Raw genomic sequence first — 22,722 nt, 5'->3', positions numbered from 1 at the left:
GCCTCAGAGCTTGTACCTACACCAGCCTGTCATCATTGCCCGGGGCTTGTCTCACACGTCAACACTGGAGCTCCAAATCACAGCAGTAGTTTTCTCTGCAGGATTCCTCACTAAGAGACGTTCGAGGCAAGCTCTGGGAGAGGATGAGATTATTTTACATTCTAGTGTCAGCTATGACGAGAGCGAGAGGATGATGAGGAGCAAGAGCAGGATTATACTTCTGTTTGTACCCAGATAGCACACGTATGTCTCCTAGATGTCTGTTAAAGAGCGTTTCATTTGGAAAGCATCGAATTTTAATTAACATCTGCTAAACATCTGAAAAAGATCAAATTTAAAAACATTCTAAACATGTCTCAAAGACATCTGATGAATGTCTTATTGACATCCGAGAGGAAATGCCTTCCCCTGATAGCCCACAGACATCACCCAGACGTCTATTTGATGTGTTTATTTACATTTAAAAGACGTATTTTTTAGGTTGTTTGTTCATCTTCAATACGTCTGTAAGATGTTTGCTCTCAGATTTCATTAAGACATTTAGTAGATGTCTTTGGTTTATGATCTAGAATGTCTGTAAATCTGATCATTTTAAGTTGTTTAGAAGATGTCTTTGAGACGTTTATGATTTAGAATGTTTGTAAATCTGATCATTTTAAGATGTGTAGAAGATGTCTTTGAGATGTTTATGGTTTAGAATGTTTGTAAATCTGATCATTTTAAGATGTGTAGAAGATGTCTTTGAGACGTTTATGATTCATAATGTTTGTAAATCTGATCATTTTAAGATGTGTAGAAGATGTCTTTGAGACGTTTATGATTTAGAATGTAAATCTGATCATTTTAAGATGTTTAGAAGATGTCTTTGAGACGTTTATGGTTTAGAATGTTTGTAAATCTGATCATTTTAAGATGTTTAGAAGATGTCTTTGAGACGTTTATGATTTAGAATGTAAATCTGATCATTTTAAGATGTTTAGAAGATGTCTTTGAGACGTTTATGGTTTAGAATGTTTGTAAATCTGATCATTTTAAGATGTTTAGAAGATGTCTTTGAGACGTTTATGATTCATATTGTTTGTAAATCTGATCATTTTAAGATGTTTAGAAGATGTCTTTGAGACGTTTATTATTTAGAATGTAAATCTGATCATTTTAAGATGTTTAGAAGATGTCTTTGAGATGTTTATGATTTAGAATGTTTGTAAATCTGATCATTTTAAGATGTTTAGAAGATGTCTTTGAGATGTTTATGATTTAGAATGTTTGTAAATCTGATCTTTTTAAGACGTTTAGAAGATGTCTTTGAGATGTTTATGATTCATAATGTTTGTAAATCTGATCATTATAAGATGTTTAGAAGATGTCTTTGAGACGTTTATGATTTAGAATGTTTGTAAATCTGATCATTTTAGGATGTTTAGAAGATGTCTTTGAGACGTTTATGATTTAGAATGTTTGTAAATCTGATCATTTTAAGATGTTTAGAAGATGTCTTCGAGACGTTTATGATTTAGAATATTTGTAAATCTGATCATTTTAAGATGTTTAGAAGATGTCTTCGAGACATTTATGATTTAGAATGTTTGTAAATCTGATCATTTTAAGATGTGTAGATGTCTTTGAGACGTTTATGATTTAGAATGTTTGTAAATCTGATCATTTTAAGATGTTTAGAAGATGTCTTTGAGATGTTTATGATTCATAATGTTTGTAAATCTGATCATTTTAAGATGTTTAGAAGATGTCTTCGAGACGTTTATGATTTAGAATATTTGTAAATCTGATCATTTTAAGATGTTTAGAAGATGTCTTCGAGACGTTTATGATTTAGAATGTTTGTAAATCTGATCATTTTAAGATGTGTCGAAGATGTCTTTGAGACGTTTATGATTTAGAATGTTTGTAAATCTGATCATTTTAAGATGTTTAGAAGATGTCTTCGAGACGTTTATGATTTAGAATGTTTGTAAATCTGATCATTTTAAGATGTTTAGAAGATGTCTTTGAGACGTTTATGATTTAGAATGTTTGTAAATCTGATCATTTTAAGATGTGTAGATGTCTTTGAGACGTTTATGATTTAGAATGTTTGTAAATCTGATCATTTTAAGATGTTTAGAAGATGTCTTTGAGACGTTTATGATTTAGAATGTTTGTAAATCTGATCATTTTAAGATGTTTAGATGTCATCGAGACGTTTATGATTTAGAATGTTTGTAAATCTGATCATTTTAAGATGTGTAGAAGATGTCTTTGAGACGTTTATGATTTAGAATGTTTGTAAATCTGATCATTTTAAGATGTTTAGAAGATGTCTTTGAGACGTTTATGATTTAGAATGTTTCTAAATCTGATCATTTTAAGATGTTTAGAAGATGTCTTTGAGACGTTTATGATTTAGAATGTTTGTAAATCTGATCATTATAAGATGTGTAGAAGATGTCTTTGAGATGTTTATGGTTTAGAATGTTTCTAAATCTGATCATTTTAAGATGTGTAGAAGATGTCTTTGAGATGTTTATGATTTAGAATGTTTGTAAATCTGATCATTTTAAGATGTTTAGAAAATGTTAAGTATTGTGATGCTTTCCAGATGGAAAGATACAAAGAGACATCACAGAGATGTGCATGTGCTATCTTGTAGACGTCTTGCAGATGAGTAAACAACCTAAAACATTATGTCTTCCAGACATGAACACACATCAAATAGACATTTGTATGAATGTCTTTCTTGATAGCAAATGTACATTACAAAGACTTCTGTTTCATGTGTGTTTACATCTGGAAGACAGAAGCTCTCAGATGTCTTTGAGATGTCTTTCATACATGTATGAAAATCTGCTCTTTTCAAGATGCTAATCAAATGGTTTCCAGATTAAACACTTTTAAACAGACATCTCAGAGATGTGAGTGTGCAATCAGCAACAGGATCAAGCTTATAGTGAGGGAACCAACTCTGAACACACAAAGAGATGGTGGTCATCTTGAAACAGTTTGCTTGAACTCTACAGATTAATAAAACTTTAAAGATTAAATTATATGAGCAATATATACAAATTTAACTATACTTTGCCTTGCATGTCCTCACTGCTTTTACCCACATTGAAAATGAAATTGCAAATGAGATCTGTTTCTGCTAGCAAGAAATAAAATTAAATAGAGAGCAAAAATTGAGACTCTTGCTGAAGTCTCCTGCTTCTCAGATGTCTTAGATCTATAATGGTAACAGACATCAACATCACAGATTGCTACATTACCAGATGACCAGGGACACAAAACCGACTTATATCTATGGACTTGTTCTTTCTGGTCCAGAACCCCAAATATGGTAGTCCTAGTTCATATCTAAGCATGATCATTACAGTATAAAATGCAGCATCATTTGCAAATATGGCATTCTAGTAAATGCGTTGCTTCAGACGAAGACACAAATGTATCAAGCAGAGAAAAAATATCACACTAAACATGCAATAAACATCCATGCACGGACCAGAACAGAACATATGAAATGCTCTGGCTGGTCATTTTGATGGGAGACAAACAGATCATGCAGACAAGACAAAGAAATTTTTAGGATTTGGATTTACCTGATTGGTGTGTTCTGTCCTCTCTGGATCCGCCCCTGTAAGAACTCCACCCCAATCACAACCCCACCCCCTAATTATTTATTTTGGTTCTCTGGCATATAATAGACCTTAGTCAGAGTCAATGGCATTTTTAATTTTACATGAAGGATAGAACTACAGTCCATTCAGTACGTTGTATATTTTTAAGGTAAGGATGGGACGATTTGGTTATCTTGCGATTCGGTATACAATATGATGTTCATGATTCAATATAATCTCGATTCGATATTATAACACTTAAATTACAAAATATTACAGAAATGTTTTTAGTTTCAGAAAAACATGTTTGAGCAAAATACACATTAGAATTTCTCATCAAAATAAAGTTCTTTAATACACATAAACAATATAAATGCCCAAAGTTTAAATAATAAAGAGTTGCTCATATATCTTTCTCTATAAGATCACAAACAAATAAGCTCTCAAAAATAGTGGGGTACAGAACAAGCAATAAAACTGAACAAATCGTGTCCTGAGAAAAGTATGAGAAAGTTTTTATTTGTTTGTCATCATTATTATAATCATATTTTAACTTTGTAAAAATAAAAAAATTCTACACTCTATTAATTAATATTATATCATCAAATTGTATCTATAATAATGATATGAGCTTTCACTGTTTGAAATAATGTGTATAATTTACGAGTAATAACACTGAGTTTATATTCATTTGTATAAGAAACTCTAAAAAGGTTACTGTCATTTTAAGAGTTCAACGAGCGACTCGCAGTGTTCCGGTTCTGCAAACATAAACAGGAATCTCTCGGTTTTTTTAGCGCATCTGTGCTGTGTGAGATTAAAATTAATATTTCTTTTTACAGAACAGAAAGGATGTTAAGACACTTATTCAATGAAAGTGGAGTCGCCACATCTTTGATGGACACACATTACACGGAGGAAACGATCCACTTTAAGCACTTTCTCAAGCACTTTTCATCAAAACAAGTTACTTTTCCAGGTATTCCGGTACTTAAATTTCTAAAAGCTAAATTCAAGCACTTTAAGCACTTGAAGGACCTTGTGTGAAACTTGTAAAATGTGTAGAAAAAATGCACAGTAGGGGTAAAAATCAATAGAGCAATAGAGAGATTATGATGTTTGACAGGTCATTTCATTTATGATCACATGGACAGAAAACAATGTTGCAAATTTTGAACTATTGAGTTATGCCACGAAATTCGATATATCGTCCCATCCCTATTTTAAGGTGGGGTTTTTTTTCTTTTTTTATTGGAAAATTGTGGAAAGATTAAATTTTTTGTATTTTCTTGACTGAATGAAAATGGACGTTACTAAACAAACCATATTTCTTTCCCTCAAAGTCTCTTTTTTATGTGCATCAAATTGAATATGCCATCTACTCTAAGGCCAATCTAGACTTTGATAATTGGAGATGATTGCTTGCAAAACAGCTCAGATCAAGAGCACAGACTGAACTCGAGAGTACCAGATCATCTCAGTTCAAACTGCCTTTAATTCTGCGGATATTTTAGTAACACCAAGAACATTCTGAGGAACAAGTTTTGCATTTTGCCATGTCTTCAATCCATTCATCTACCAATACTCTCATTTTCATCTCAATTTGAGTTCATTTGAAGTTATCAGGCTAAGAGCGGTACAAAGCACTTTTAAACCCCAGCATTGATTTCCTCTTTGAGGAACACAGATATTTTATACAAATTAATGAAAATAACAGAAACAAGGAAAACATTCAGAAAAGAAAATGGCACAAAATGTCATGAAATGTTCTAATGCATAGGTGCTGTAGCTTCTTCAGACTTTTGAGTGTTCATCCTTTGCAAAAACACAGTGTGCTCAAATTTGTCCATTGAAAACAAGCAAGTCCAAAAAGACTCCTCTATTCTCTGTTCTTTCTTATTCACTAAGAAAATCTATGGGGGCAATGCTCCCCCAGCCCCTCTATTAGACCCGGCCATGCTTTGATGCTGTTAATCCCATAGAGAAGTACCTGGGTTCACATCAGGATTCATTTGAAATGTTTTATTAGATCAACTCGATTCTTACGGACAGTATTGTTTGAATATTCAGGCACCTGTGTGTTTCTTTGGCATGTGGTTCATCCAGCATAGAAGAGCGAGTGAACAGTAATATGAATTGAAACATTCCCACACACGCACACAAATCAATAAAATACATGCATTAAAGGGACAATGTTTATCCCTTTCCATTGAAACAACACTAAAAGCAATAATACAAATTATACAGACAGGCAAAGAACTAAAATCAACAAATAAACAGCCAAAATACAGGTGGACGCACAAATGGATGGAGTACCAACACAACAGAACATGCAAACTTCAAAACAGCCCTTCAACAACATTTGTTGCAAACATTTAGCTGCATGGGCCCCAGTAAATCCGGACAAGGGCCACAGTCTACCTCGCCCTGATCTTTGGCTGGGTCACGCTCGGGGTCTTGGGTGACCAGGGGCGTCTTTAGGGCATCCATGTCGGACTCACCAGAGGTCAGGCCCCGGTTGTGACATGTCTGACCATTGCTGTTGTGTCCCGCGCTCTGCTGTAAAATAGTCAGGCACTCTCCGAGACAGCTGAGGGTGGCGGCAGACGTTGCTTTGAGCAGTAGCAGGTCTTGATCCAGACAGGAAAGGGGTCCTCGCATTGGCAACGACTCAATGGAGTGAATGAGACTCTTCTGCTGACCTTCAACATGACTCATAACCTAAAAAAAAAGAAAGAGAAAGAGAGGAAGAGTGTGTTAGTGTGTTCAGACAAAGCCTTGTCTGAAAGTTTAAACTAGCTTTTTGTCTTACTGTTGGCTGTTTGTCTTACTGTACTGTCTGTATAACCAACTAGCTAGCTAGATAGAAAGTCAGATATATAGATGGAGGGTGAGAGAATGAGAGAGAGAGAGGGAAAGAGAACAACTTAAAGCAGATCAAATGCCTTCTGTGGGTTTGTTTACATTTGAATTTTTTTAAAGTTGGAGTTTGTATTCTCAAGCCTTCCATTGGCCCATTTTTACAAGTCTAAGGATTTTTATGATATTTGATTTTCCATTGTGCAAAAAGCATAAGTCCGATCAATTAGAAAAGACATAGCACACAATTCCAGAACACTATGAAGGTCTGTACCAATTTTGGTGGATGTAGCTTGAAAGCCCTAGGAGGAGTTCATGTTATAAACTTTAGTCTACCAAGTTTGTAGAATAACAGTATGTTGGCTTCGTCAAAGCTAACATAATTAGGGCCCAAGCACAGAAGGTATTTGACCTGAAAGTGAAAACTGACCATAGATGATCAACAGTTTACACTCATGTCCACTATAGCCAGTGCTTGAATTGGGCGGTAACTCACTGGTACGCAACACCTGCACTTCTCTAATTTAGTCTATATGGTACAGGCAGTTTTTCTTGTGTACCACCACTTCTCAGAGTCTCCCAGTATGATGTAATGTTTTTATTTAATGTAAGTCAGTGATTTGATGAGGCTGCCAATCACTTTTATCTAACCTTCAAATGATTTTGATAAAATTGCGGTAAACATCCGAGTGCTCTCTGTGCAACTCTCAGCGGTGAGTTTAACAACACTCAACACGTGCAAGAGCATCGGTGGTCATCAAGCGATCCGTGGTCCAGTTCCGGAGAAATGCATGTTCAAGCTTGTCTGGGCATAGTTCAGTTACACACTTCTCCAGCAACTTTTGGGTGAGCACATTGTATCGCGTCTTATTCACTCAAATGTATTTATGCAAATTGTTTAGCTGCTGGGTGCAGTCAAAACTACAGACTTAAAAAAATAAAAGAATTCAAAGCTGTTACAGTAGTGATGTCAGCTTATATGCACAACCTTTTCACAAAAGGCAAATTGATGATGAAAACCAAACCTTCAAAGAAAATACACAGGAAAATTCTTTTCTTTTCTGTAGTGCTCATAAAAAGATTATGTGAAGTGTCACTGAACTTGCCTATGCATATACAGTATCCAGACAGTGTTTGGTTCTATATACAGATGTGTGTCAGAGTTCACGATCCAGAACATCCTCAAATCAGTTTGTTCATTGTGTCTAATGATTATTATCTGATTATTATCTGGCTCCAGTGTGCAAATTCATGTGTGCAGTACAAGGAAAGGCTAATTTGGTTCTCATTGAATGGGAGGATTATAAAATTAAAAAAAGGAAAAATGGACATTTTGCTCTTTTTCAGTTTTAGGCTACATTTATTTAGTGTAAAAAGGCAGTTCAACATTAGATTGTCATTGTTCTCTTATGTGGGTTGATACTGTCAAAGATACAGACTTTAGCAGATCTAAATATTCTTCCTCAGTTTTCATAAACAATAACCCTAAATTCTAAATTAATCTTTTTGTTAGTTGAGGGTGTGAGGTCATATTTGTTCTTCAGCCAGATCAGATAAATTCCAAGAATATATGGCCAGAACTTGAACATTTTAATTAAATACCTCTTTTAATGTAATTAAATACAATTTTAATGTAAATAAACACATATTATTAACAGTTTTGTTTTTCATGATAACATGTTAGTTAGTAAATAAAAGTGTTAGGTAAGATAAATACGGAAAAATAAGTTTGGTCCCAGTTCAGTTTATAAAACCCCAAGTATATTTACTTATTTTTAAATAAGCATATATTGCGAACAAAAACTGCGACTGCGCCTCCGAGTATATTATATTTCCCCCCCAAAAAATCAAGTTAAGTACTAACAAGGAGAGTACCTGCACTTTTTTCTTCCACTTCAAGCACTGACTATAGCCCATGGGTTCAAACTAGTTTTGGGTTGGGGCCTGATTGGACCAAGCGACATTGCTTGGGTTTATATTGATAAATTATATATACTGTGTGTGTGTGTGTATATATATATATATATATATATATATATATATATACTGGTAATTTTGCAGTGGTCTCTTTATTCTTTTTTCCAGAGCTGTATAGCTGTATTTCTCTGGATTTACTATTTATAGGTATATGTTTGAGTAAAATAAAACATTTTGTTTTACTTTATAAAGTACTGACAACATTTGTTCCAAATTCCAAATATAAATATTGTAATTTAAAGCATTTATTTACAGAAAATGACAACTGGTCAAAATAACAAAACAGATGCCGTGTTTTCAGACCTCGAATAATGCAAAGAAAACAAGTTCATATTCATTTTTAAACAACACAATACTAATGTTTTATCTTAGGAAGAGTTCAGAAATCAATATTTGGTGGAATAACACTGATTTTCAATCACAGCTTTCATGCGTCTTGGCATGCTCTCTACCAGTCTTTCACATTGCTGTTGGGTGACTTTATGCCACTCCAGGTGCAAAAATTCAAGCATCTCGGCTTTGTTTGATGGCTTGTGGCCATCCATCTTCCTCTTGATCACATTCCAGAGGTTTTCAATGGGGTTCAGGTCTGGAGATTGGGCTGGCCATGACAGGGTCTTGATCCGGTGCTCCTCCATCCACACCTTGATTGATCTGGCTGTGTGGCATGGAGCATTGTCCTGCTGGAAAAACCAATCCTCAGAGTTGGGGAACATTGTCAGAGCTGAAGGAAGCAAGTTTTCTTCCAGGATAATCATGTACGTGGCTTGATTCATGTGTCCTTCACAAAGACAAATCTGCCCGATTCCAGCCTTGCTGAAGCACCCCCAGATCATCACCGATCCTCCATCTGGTCATCTAATGGTTAGACGGAGACCTGGAGAGGCCTTCAAGCCACAGTGTCTCGCACCCACTGTGAAATTTGGTGGAGGATCGGTGATGATCTGGGGGTGCTTTTATGCACTACTGCCACACGATTGGCTGATTAGATAATCGCATGGATGATTGTTGGTGCCAGATGGGCTGGTTTGAGTACTTCTGTAACTCCTGATCTCCTGGGATTTTTTACACACAACAGTCTCTAGAATTTATTTCGAATGGTGCCAAAAACATCCAGTGAGCGGCAGTTCTGTGGACGGAAACACCTTGTTGATGAGAGAGGTCAACAGAGAATGGCCAGACTGGTTCGAACTGATAAAGTCTACGGTAACTCAGATAACCACTCTGTACAATTGTGGTGAGAAGAATATAATATTAGAATGCTATCATATTTGATCAACTTTGTACACAAAACTTTTCGACATGACTGAGAGCAACTGGCAGAAAATCACATATTAATTCAGCCCCTCGGAGTAATTCTGTAAGTCCATTCACTGAAGGATTCGTCAAACTGACTGAATCAATGTTTTAAAAGTACCTGCTCATAAGAGTCATTTATTCATGAATCGGACTAAACCGTGTTTGTTGTTGAGTACATCCAGCGATAGAACACAATGCAATAGAAAGGCGAGCTGTTTTGGTGTTATTTCAGACTGCAATCTCATAACTTGGGTAAAATATAATTTCTTAGGTGATGCTGGTAGATCAGCGGTGGAGCTGTAACCTGCTTAACATTAATAATAGTTCAATGGGACGGATACAATGCAACAGTTATTACATCTAATATATATCCTTGGACCTGTCCATGTTGTCATTATTTCTGTGAGAGAAAATTCTGTGGGAACGTGTGGCCATGTAACTTGTGTCACCCTCAGCATGTGTGGCGTTTGCTGACACGCGTGACTCTGCGAGCGCTGAATGTCCCGCGTAATTAAAATAAATTCCACTGATCATGCAAACTATAACATACATGCAACAGCACAAATTTAAATGTTTATCTGTTCTGCTGTTGCTAATAAAATAATACTATGAATACACCTCACCTAAGTTACAGGCTAAATCAGTGTGAATGTTTTCAAACATTACTTATTTTTTCCGCAAATCATCCCGCGGGCCGGAGATGACTCCTTGCGGGCCGGATCCTGCAAGGACACCCCTGCTATAGCCCCTTGTGGCAACGCTGAGAATGCAACACGTACTTGTGTTATCAATTGTGTTATGACCCAACACAACGCTTCAAACAGAGTCCAGCAGACAGATGAAGGTTTTTAGTATTGTATTTTAACAGGAGGTGGTTCAGTAGTTTCATTAGAGCGGTGAGAAAAAAGCAATTACAACACACAAAACAATCAGGAATCCCTGTTGATTCCTTACAGAATCTCTTAGGAGGAAGCAATGAGCTTAGACATCTGTTATTCCCAATAAACACTCATCGCCCAAGACCCCTGCTAGTGTTTCTGCTGCGAGTGGCAAGAGTCAGACATTAACCACGACAACTGTAGAAAAACAAAACTATACTTGATTCTGACAGATGAACTACACATGGGAGGCAGAATGCTCAGTGTTAGTCATCACTCACTTTCACTGTATTGAAGAAAGATGCTGTGAAAGGTGACTGAGGCACCAACATTCTCCCTGACATCTCCTTTTGCGCTCCACTGAAGAATGAAAGTCGTACGGGTTTGGAACGGCATAAGGGTGAATCATGACAGAATTGTAATTTTTGGGTGAACTGTCCCTTTAAAATGCAGTCACTATTATCATCTCTGATCTGAGAGAACGTTGATGATCACATGACCTGTGTGTGGGGATGTTTGACAGACAAGGTAATAACACTTCCTCACCACGGCTGACGGCAAGATTTTAATTCTCTAAGTGACGTTCTGGCACAGAAAAATTAAAACCCATCAGAGCTCATACTGGCACACTTTATATGATGGAAAAGGTTTGTGTGTGTGTGTGTGTGTGTGTGTGTGTGTGTGTGTGTGTGTGTGCATGACACAGTTCCACGGTACAAAACCAGCCAAGTTTGCTCCTCATTGCTATAAAAAGAACCGCACTGAATTTCAAGTGAAAATTGCATGTGTGTGAGTAGATGTGGGCGGTATGAGCAAAATCACAGTACAGTATTTTATACATTTGGTAATGGTATATCACAATATAGTTATTTTCTGCTGGGCATTCAATGGTTTATACTGGGACTGGGTGATTTGTCCACAAAAATTATATCTCAGAATTTTTCAGCCTATTGACAATATGCATTATACAGTATATCTCACTAATAATAATAATAATAATAATAATAATACAACTTTATTTTCAATAGCGCCTTTAAAAGTTGCATCTCAAAGCGCTTTACAAGAGAAAAATTAAAATACATAGATAGGAGTGATATGATCGCTTGTCCTGGTCCTAGTCAAGATTCTAGCAGCAGAGTTTTGCACATACTGCAACTTATTTAAGGTAGATTTAGAGACCCCAACAAGTAAAGCATTGCAATAATCAATACAAGAAAATACAAAAGTACTGATCAGTTTTTCAGCCACCGAGGAAGATAACATGGAGCGCAGTCTTGCAATGTTTCTGAGATGGAAGAATGATGTTTTAACAGTGACATGAGGATCAAATGTTAAATTTGCATCAAATATCACCCCCAAATTTTTCAATTTTGTTTGAAACTCCAGAGCAGAGCCATCCATATTAAAGGTTAAATAACCAGCTTTATGAAGCTGGTGAGGTGAACCAATGAGCATAACCTCAGTCTTGTCACTGTTGAGACAAAGAAAATTTAGAGACATTTATTTTTTTTATCTCAGTAATACATTGTGCAAGAAAGGCGATAATCACCACATTTTGAATGGATGTAAATCTGGGTAAAAATGATAATTAAGACCAAGAGATTTTAAGAGTTGACCAAGGGGAAACATGTAAATGCTAAAAAGTAAGGGGCCCAAAATGAGGAACTGAGGAACACCACATTTAGCCAAACCAACTTTCGACCTACATCCACCCGAGGAAACAAACTGCAGACGATCTGAGAGATAAGACTTCAACCAGTTTAATGCAGTATTAATAACACCAAAGACTGTCTCAAGACGAGTGAGTATAAGAGAATGATCTACAGTGTCAAAAGCAGCACTGAGATCAAGAAGGATAAGAATTGAAAGACAGCCAGAGTCTGAAGCTATTAACAAGTCATTTGTGACCTTAACTAATGCCGTTTCAGTGCTGTGGAGTTTGTGAAAGCCAGATTGAAGGGGCTCTTAAAGATTGTTTACAGTGAGATGAGTGTATAATTGAGAAGCCACAATTCGTTCTAAAATGTTTGCAAGGAAGGGAAGATTAGAAATGGGACAAAAGTTGTTAAGATTGTCCAAGTTAGTCTTTTTAGGTACAGGGGTTTCAGCAGCAGTTTTAAATGCTGCTGGCACAACATCAGTGCACAGGGAGTCATTTATTATACTCAAGACAACAGGACACAAAGAGGCGACACATGATTTAAACAAACAAGCTGGAATAGGATCAACTATGGAAGTGGCAGCTTTCATTTGGGATACCTCATTACCAAGAGAATCCAGGTCAAGTGAGGAGAAATTTGAGAAAGAGGTGCCAAAGAAATAAGAAATACTAAGAGGAGAAGCAGATGAGATAGGAGTATTAAGAATGCATTTACGAGCATTGTCAATCTTGGTGCTGAAAATATCAAGAAATCTATTACAAAGGTGAGTTGGAGCAGGCACAATAGAGGAACTGTTACATTTGAGCAATTTGTTAATTGGATGAAACAGTTGTCTGGGATTTGGGAAAAATAATGGGACCTGGAGGATACAATTTCTGCCTTATATTCATGCAAGTGGTCTTTCCAAGCCTGGTGATGTACGTTCAGGCCAGAGAGACGCCACCTTCGCTCCATTTTGCGACAAGCTGCCTTCATAGAGCGCAGCTCATCATTATACCAGGGAGCGGAATGTACAAATGAGACAGACCGTGATTTCATAGGAGCAAAAGAGTCCAGGCCAGACAAGAGAACAGTATTTAACAGAGATGTTTTGTCCTCCAGAGGGTCAGATGGAGAAAACAACTTAGAGTCAATAAAGTCAGTGAAATCAGAGAGATCAATGGATTTCCATTTGCGATAATTTACAGTGTGAGAAAAGGAAATGTTAGTGTGTGCCATAAATATAGCCAAATGGTCAGACAGCCCTAAATCAGCGATGGAAAACTGAGACACAAACGATCCATTTGCAATCATAAGGTCTAATGTGTGACCTTTATTATGTGTAGCACAGTCCACAAGCTGGTTCAAATCAAAGCACTCCAGTAAGGACAAAACGTCCTTTGAGTCTTTTATGTCAACGTGGATGTTAAAGTCCCCCAGGATAAGAGTTCTCTCAAACTTGAGGCACAACATAGACAGTAGATCTGCAAACTCTGATAGAAAATCTACATTTGTCTTAAGAGGCATGTAGACTGTAGCTATGGCAGTAGTGAAAGGTGCAGGGACACTCAGAACGAGACTTTCAGAAGAATTAAACTGGGGAATAGCCACGGGACTTATGGTGTGTTGTTGATTATGCAGAACAATGATACCCCCCCCACCTTCTGCCAGAGGGTTGTGGGAGATCAAACAACCCGTAGCCTGTAGGAGTAAGTTCATTAAAGTCCATCAGACTGTTTGTGCCAAGTTTCAGTTAAGTACACAAGGTCAAGTTTTTCTTCTGTGATAATATCTGATAAAATCACAGCCTTGTTGTTCACAGAGTGTGCATTAAAAAGCGCCGATTTCACCAGTCGCGAGGGCACAGAGGATAGCGGTGAAAAATCAACACCAGTTCACAGTAGTCTATGAGCTTTACACTGAAATATAGGAACAAGGATGGCATCAGATGATGAGTGTATAGAACTGCGCCTTGAGGAGCGATGTATATAGCGATTAGGTCGCAGTATTCCAACATTTCGGCAAAGTTCAAAGGAGTCATTCGCCAAATAAAAGTTCCTATTTACGTTCAGCAATTTGCAAGTGGTGTACCTTAAAGCCATGGAGAGGGAATCCACGCCGACAGCAACCACGAGGTAGTGTAAGTCCTAGGCAGGGCGAAAGGAGGGTCGATTCCCGCGGATAACACTCAAAGATAAAAACAGCAGTCCGAAGGATAAAACGTGATTCCGCATTGCAATAGGGTAAGTAACAAGAGGGGACTTCAAAAGCTCCAAAATCCCACAACCATTCAAAATAAATCGCTAAACATTTAAAACAATGAAAAACGGGAGAGAGGAGTGGCAGCCAAACGCGCCAGCGTTCCCTTTCAACCGGAACAAGTGACCATCTAATTATGTATTTAGCCTGAATCAGAGGAACCAACATTTTTTGTAGATTCAAAATGGGCCTTTTAAATGGATGAAGTAAAAATCTAGCTAAAAATAATGAAGGCATTATTATTATTATTTAGAGTATTAGATTTGTTTGATATAGTAATACACTGTATATTAAAGTATCGTAATATATATTTCTGTCGTATTTAGTTTAGGAATTGTGCGAAGTTGTAAATCTGCAGCACTTTGCTTTCACAATGCGCATGAACCGCTCTGAGAATGCTGAAAAAAACGTATGAGCCCCGCGTGTGCAGACAGAACAGAGTGTCACCCATTCACTCTGAAGCACACACCATGTGTAAATGTAAATACATTGCATCCTTCACGATTTAATAATCACATATGACCATATCACGATTTTGATGTTATATTAATTAAATGTGCTGTCCTGAAGGATCATGAAATTAGTCTAATGATGCACTCTTTAGGAAACGTAGTGGTCAAATAGAAAGCTTTTAAGCAGAGGCGTTGTTAGGGTGAAACATTCGGGATTCGAGCCCCGAATGTTTTCTGCACGGAACTCATGTGAAAACCAGGCTTCAGCTGCGCACCACAGAAGTGTCTTTGAGATCAACTGGCCAGGTGTTGTTGAGTGGATTCAATTATATTCATTGGATAAAGAACAGATAGCGCAGAGCAGATAACTTACACAAGTGAATCAAGACTTCCCTCGATATCACGGTGAAAAAGTACATGACCCATTTGATTTCTACTGACGATTTTCTAGGTTTTTTTTTTCTCCCCAATTTGGAATGCCCAATTCCCAATGCTCTCTAAGTCCTCGTGGTGGCGTAGTGACCCGCCTCAATCCGGGTGGCGGAGGACGAATCTCAGTTGCCTCCGCGTCTGTGACCGTCAATCGGCGCATCTTATCACGTGGCTTGTTGAGTGCGTTACCACGCGACATAGCGCGTGTGGAGGCTTCACGCTATTCTCCACGGCATCCATGCACAAGAGCGAGAACCACATTATAGCGACCATAAGGAGGATACCCCATGTGACTCTACCCTCCCTAGCAACCGGGCCAATTTGGTTGCTTAGGAGACCTGGCTGGAGTCACTCAGCATGCCCTGGATTCGAACTCGCGACTCCAGGGGTGGTAGTCAACGTCAATGCTCGATGAGATACCCAGGCCCAACTATTTTCTAGTTTTAAGTGCTGTGGAGGAATTCAAACCTCTTGAACAGACACTCCAACAATATAAAAGAAAAAGAAAGGTTATGTTTTTCAAATGACACATCACGCTTAATAAAGTGTTTCACAGCAGTAACAGTAAAAGCGATATACTGATACATGGCATTACACTGTGAATATACTGTAAGGCCAAGTAAACAAGAGACTTTAAAGTCTGGACCTTGGCAACGTCATGTGAATTCTTTAAGTCTAGAGATGCTTTGAAAATGTAAAAATGCTGCTCCAAAAATGACCAGAATCACACTGTACTCAAGCGGGAGCATGCCACCAAACCCCTCTACATGCATAATATAGAAGCACCTTAGTGACTTGATGGGTGAATAATGAAAGGCTAGAAACCCCCCTTGAATGTGGAGAACAAAATACAGGCATGCTCTTATTAGAATTTTTTTCATTGACCTTGAACATCTTTATACATGCTTTGGTTTGCATGTTTATTTATACATTAATGGCTTATAAATGTAATGCGTGGACACCCTTAGCCCCTAATCTTTTGGCCTCAGCCCCTGATGTTTTGAAATCCTAGAGACACCCCTGCTTTTAAGTGTGTGTGTGTATGTGTGTATGTGTCTGTGTGTGTCTTAATTGTACCTCTTTGACCTCCAGGAGGCGATCTGGGTACTGTTTTTTGGCACGGCGGGCGGCTGCAGGCGACTTGTGGTGTGTTATGGTCACAATGTTGCTAGGAGCTGCGTGATGAGGCAGATGATGTCTCTGAGATCCAGGAGAGGAAGACGGAGGAACATGAGGAAGAAGAGAGAAACTCTGTGTACGACCTGATGAACACTAAAAGAGAGAGAGAGATTAGGGTTTAGGGTTAGGTTAAGAGCATGGTCACATTACTGCACTCTTAACACATACACAGGTATATAGAAACATAATACTGTCAAATCAGATCTGTATTCACACTTCATCATACACTGTATTCATTCCTGAAAAGATTCTGATTTTGAATCTCACCCTCCTCCACAAGACTTCATGTCCAAAACACTCTAACCGCAGGGATGCCCATGAAAAATATTAATCAGGTAACATTTAAAACAAGAATACTACTATGACAGTACTGTGTCAGCTTAGCAACGTGGTAACATCAGTGTCTATGGGAATCAGTGCTTTAGTCGAGTCTCGTGTCTCTTCATGTGAAGAGTCCTGGTTGTGTGATGTGTGTCAAATCATTCACTACTGAGGTTTAATTTACTGCCAGAAAGAATCTGTTTACAGAGAGACAGTTCACCAGATTTTGGAAAGGTTTGGGACGAGTTATCTGTCTCTCAGGTGAGCACAGCTGTGTGTGAGTGGGCTGATCTCACTCTGACAGCGAGCGTGGGCACTATAGGCAAGCAAAGCCAAGCACCATCCCGAAGGTCTGAAATCTGGCCAGGGAATGAAGATACACACACAAACAAGAACCTAATGCAATAAAACCTGTAATTCATAAACACATGCACACACAAAACACAGCTAGACAACATACAAACACAATGAGTATTCTAAGGTAACCGTATCACTATGTGTGACTTCCTACTTATATTATTAACATCATACTAAACTTACTTTATTTGATAGATCTGACCTCAAATTGGGTGGGTAATGTAAAATACACTTTAAAATGAAATAATTTGATTTGGAGCGATATGTGGTGCAACAATATTTACTAGCTAATCCTCTAAACTTGCATTAAAGGAGGAACCTGAGCACTATGTGGGTCATTGACAAATAAGTTTTGGTAACACTTTATTTGGATGGTCCCAAGTAGATATTTAACTGACTATAAGTGACTTATCAACTGGCTTGCTATAGCTAGTAAACAGTGTTTCAACAAACATTCAGTAGACTTTCAGTAGCCTGTATATAGATCTTTATTAATGACCTTTTAATGAACTGATGCTCTCAACAACAATGTTAGTAGGAATGTATGTTTTTTAGTTTTTCCCATTCATTTCCTATGGTCGGTCAATTTTGACCGTGAAGAGTAAAGGTGACGCTTTTTTTCCCGACCACTTAGACTTATTGAATGAAGTCCAATTTTTTTGTGTGTGTTCAGATGGCATGTGGAGGAAACTTCAGTAAGACTTGTACCACTCAGATAAAGGAAACCATTTTTATTACATCTGAAAAATGTACTTCGGTCAAAAATGACCGAACAGTATAGGAAGGTTAAAAATGTAACGTGGTGTAATCATAAAGTAAAAGGAATTTAAGTGCATTCCTGAGTACATCAGTGCACACAACTTAATCATTAAATAAAAAAGGTGTTCAAACAGATTTTCCATAGTCAAGAATATTTTATACAAAAATCATGAATTTTTGAGTCAAGATTATCAAAAAAAAAAAATTCACGGTTTCACCACATGAAAGCCTTTTCATGAAAATGTTGAAATATTGATTCTTTTTTTAAACTTCACACTTAGTCTTGAGGGTCTAAAAGGCTCCTCTCTGTTTTATGGTTTTTATCAACATAAACAACAAAACAGCTACCTGAATGTTGGTTAAACTACATGACATGATTTGGTGGACGGTTGTTCTCTAGACTCTTCCATATGAACATGAGTCCTGAGATTTCCCTGTAATAATATCTCACCATATCAATTACAGTCTGCCTGCACTGAGGCGTCTTTGTGAGTAAGAAAAGAGTGTGTGTGTTTGACAAAGAAAAAAGACTCTATTCTCCCTCAGAGCTGAAGTGTAGAGACAATGAAGCTCTGTAATTATGGGCTGGATGTTATTCAACTACAGCATGAATAGAGATATCCCGCCCTCTCCCTGTCAACACGCACACACAAAATAATCAATCTAAATACCATTATACACCAACTGAGAGACAGAGAAAAGAGAGACAGGCAATGTGTATAACAATCACTTCAAACACACACTTAAAAACATGCATACAGAAAAGATAGTGTGTGCGTGTGTCCAAGTGTTTCATACCTGTGCATCCAATGTATTCTGAGTTTTGTCAGCATACAGGTGCTCGTCACAATCCTTGGGTTTTCTCATCTGTGAATGGCAACCAATCAGAATTTGCCAATCAGATTACATTTATCCAAAAATAATAAAAACACTCTCCAAAGAATCTCCCCAAATACTCTCATCTCCTCCTCAGTCCACAGAACCCCAGTGCCATGGGGTTACTTTAGATTTTTTTAGACACTTGTAATGGCCAAACATGTTTTGAATTACGCAAATGTACAACTGAGCACTTTAAATACAGTTGAAGTCAGAAGTTTACATACACTTATGTTGAAGTCATTAAAACTAATTTTTTAACCACTCCACAGATTTCATATTAGCAAACTATAGTTTTGGCAAGTCGTTTAGGACATCTACTTTTTCCATCAATTGTTTACAGACAGATTGTTTCACTTTTAATTGACTATATCACAATTCCAGTCAGTAAAAAATATACATACACTAAGTTAACTGTGCCTTTATCCAGCTTGGTAAATTCAAGTCAATTGGAGGTGTACCTCTGAATGTATTTTAAGGCCACCCTTCAAACACAGTACCTCTTTGCTTGACATCATGGGAAAATAAAAAGAAATCAGCCAAGACCTCAGAAAACAAATTGTGGACCTCCACAAGCCTGGTTCATCCTTGGGAGCAATTTCCAAATGCCTGAAGATACCACGTTCATCTGTACAAACAATAGTACACAAGTATAAACACCATGGGACCACGCAGCCATCATACCGCTCAGGAAGGAGATGCATTCTGTCTCCTAGAGATGAACGTAGTTTGGTGCGAAAAGTGCAAATCAATCCCAGAACAACAGCAAAGGACCTTGTGAAGATACTGGAGGAAACAGGTAGACAAGTATCTATATCCACAGTAAAATGAGTCCTATATCGACATAACCTGAAAGGCTGCTCAGCAAGGAAGAAGCCACTGCTCCAAAACCGCCATAAAAAAGCCAGACTACAGTTTGCAGGTACACATGGGGACAAAGATCTTACTTTTTGGAGAAATTTCCTCTGGTCTGATGAAACAAAATTGAACTGTTTGACCATAATGACCATCGTTATGTTTGGAGGAAAAAGGGTGAGGCTTGCAAGCCGAAGAACACCATCCCAACCATGAAGCATGGGGGTGGCAGCATCATGTTGTGGGGGTGCTTTGCTGCAGGAGGACTGCTGCAAAATAGATGGCATCATGAGGAAGGAAAATTATGTGGATATATTGAAGCAACATCTCAAGACATCAGCCAGGAAGTTAAAACTTGGTTGCAAATGGGTCTTCCAAATGGACAATGACCCCAAGCATACCTCCACAGTTGTGGCAAAATGGCTTAAGGACAACAAAGTCAAGGTATTGGAGTGCCCATCACAAAGCCCTGACCTCAATCTGATAGAACATTTGTGGGCAGAACTGAAAAAGTGTGTGCGAGCAAGGAGGACTACAAACCTGACTCAGTTACACCAGTTCTGTCTGGAGGAATGGGACAAAATTCCAGCAACTTATTGTGAGAAGGATACCCAAAACATTTGACCCAAGTTAAACAATTTAAAGGCAATGCTACCAAATACTAACAAAGTGTGTGTAAATGTCTGACCCACTGGGAATATGATTAAATGTCAGGAATTTAGGGGCAGTGGTAGCTCAGCGGTTAAGGCTCTGGGTTACTGATCAGAAGGTTGGGGGTTCAAGCCCCAGCACTGCCAAGATGCCACTGTTGGGCCCTTGAGCAAGGCCCTTGACCCTATCTGCTCCAGGGGTGCCGTATCATGGCTGACCCTGCACTCTGACCCCAGCCTAGCTGGGATATGTGAAAAAGAAGAATTTCACTGTATATGTGCAAATGTGTGATAAATAAAGAAAATTATAAAAATTATTATAAAAAAACAATTTTTAATTATAAAATTATATTATAATTATAAATTATTATGAATTGTGAAAAACTGAGTTTAAATGTATTTGGCTAAGATGTATGTAAACTTCTGACTTCAACTGTATAATGTGATCAACACACGTTAGCGACGCGCACAAACTGAATCGAACTCAGAGCACAGCTGATCAGTGATTATGGATTACGAAAGAGTCTAGGAAAAAGCTAGGTCTCTGCGGTAACGTGCTCAACAAGTCACGTGATAAGATGCACGGACTGATGGTCTCAGATGCGGAGGCAACTGAGTTTCATCCTACGCCACCACGAGGACTTAGAGCGCATTGGGAATTGGGCATTCCAAATTGGGGAGAAAAGTCATGTGAGTAAACTTGCACTGCTGCACTCTAAAATGTTTAATAAAATAGAGGGCGCTGATTTCACAAACAGTCCTGTGGTTACACCCCTACTCTTTTCGAGAAGTGTCCTGGGATTTTCAATGACCACAGAGAGTCGGGACCTCAGTTTAATGTCTCATACCAAAGATGGTGCCTTTTTACAGTATAGTGTGCCCATCAGTATACTGGAGCATTAAGACCCACACAGACTGCAGAGTGAACACCCCCTGCTGGCCTCCCTAATACCTCTTCCAGCAGCAACCTTAGTTTTCCCCAAGAGGTCTCCCATCCAGGTACTGACCAGGCTCAACTCTGCTTAGCTTCAGTGGGCAACCGGTCTTGAGCTACAGGGTGATATGGCTGCTGACAAGAGAAGTCAAAGAGCTACAATAAGGCCAGAAAATAATTAATTCAATTGAAAAATATGTGGCACAGAGCATCAACCAAAGCAATGTCCTGTATATGGAAAGAGATGTGCAAAATGTAAAGGCATGAATCATTTCATCACGCAATGCTTCATCAAGAATACATTTAAATCAACAACAAATGTGCATGCTATTGAAGAGACAGATTTGTCTGAAACTTTCTTTGTGGGCATAATCAGTGGTAATGCAGAAAAGACTGAATAAAGATGCAGAAATGTTCAATGATTCCGATGTGAACAGTGTGTCTAAATACAAGTGGATTACACGCTTACAAATTAATGGAACCTTTGTCTCATTCAAACTTGATACTGGAGCCAAAGCCAACCTGATCAGCACCAGTGATATAAAAGCAACGAGTCCCAAATCCTGTATTTTCAGAAGAATCCTGTGTCACTGAGAGCCTACAAAAAGACAAAACATAGAAACTCAAGGTGTATGCACCCAGATGACCATCACTCTCTCCTTGGTGATAAAGCATGTGAAGAGTTAGGACTGGTTAAGAGAGTCTACTGCATTAACAGTCATAATGTGGAAATTGCACAGCAAGAAACTGCAAATGACATTGTGCTCAAATGTAATGATGTGGTCAAAGGTTTTGGAGCTCTTTCATTTATCTACAAGATTCAACTCAAAGATGATGCACAGCCAGTAATTCATGCACCAAGAACAATCTCTGCACTGCTGAGAGTCAAATTGAAAAAGGAGCTGGATAACATGACAACTCTAGGTGTCATCAAGTAAGTGGAGGAACTGACAGATTGGGTAAACTCCATGGTCTGTGTTAAAAATAAAAATGGAGATCTGGGAGTATGCAAGGATCCTCAAGATTTAAACGAACATAAAAAAGAATATTATCAGATTCCCAAGAGTGAAGAGATAACAAGTGAGATGGCTGGCGCACAGTACTTCAGTAAGCTTGAGGCTTCCCAGGGGTTCTGGCAGTTGAGGCTGCATGAAGATAGCATCAAATTCTGTACATTTAATATGCCATTTGAACGATATGCGTTCCTGAGACTCCCCTTTGGCATTGTTTCAGCTTCTGAAATCTTTCGTCATGCCATGGAGTACATCATCGAAGGACTGGTTGGAGTTCGTGTCTATGTGGATGACATTATTGTATGGGGATCATCCATGCAAGAGCATAATGAGAGACTTTTGAAGTTGTTTCAGAGAATTAGAAAGTATGGACT

General features: G+C 38.0%; 1 protein-coding gene across 1 annotated transcript in view; it reads right to left on the bottom strand.

Moving 5' to 3' along the window:
• The window catches only part of LOC127421517 (oxysterol-binding protein-related protein 10-like), a 62,938-nt gene that overhangs the window by 14,668 nt on the left and 25,548 nt on the right, over positions 1–22,722 (bottom strand). The window contains exons 4-6 of the mRNA XM_051664610.1: positions 18,819–18,887; positions 16,482–16,676; positions 6,110–6,329 (exon numbers count right to left, since the gene is read on the bottom strand). Coding sequence (XP_051520570.1) covers positions 6,110–6,329; positions 16,482–16,676; positions 18,819–18,887 — 484 coding nt within the window. The remainder of the gene's footprint in view (positions 1–6,109; positions 6,330–16,481; positions 16,677–18,818; positions 18,888–22,722) is intronic.

The sequence above is a fragment of the Myxocyprinus asiaticus genome, chromosome 30 (assembly GCF_019703515.2).
Source record: "Myxocyprinus asiaticus isolate MX2 ecotype Aquarium Trade chromosome 30, UBuf_Myxa_2, whole genome shotgun sequence".
NCBI lineage: Eukaryota > Metazoa > Chordata > Actinopteri > Cypriniformes > Catostomidae > Myxocyprinus > Myxocyprinus asiaticus.
This window is presented reverse-complemented; position numbering and strand designations above follow the sequence as displayed.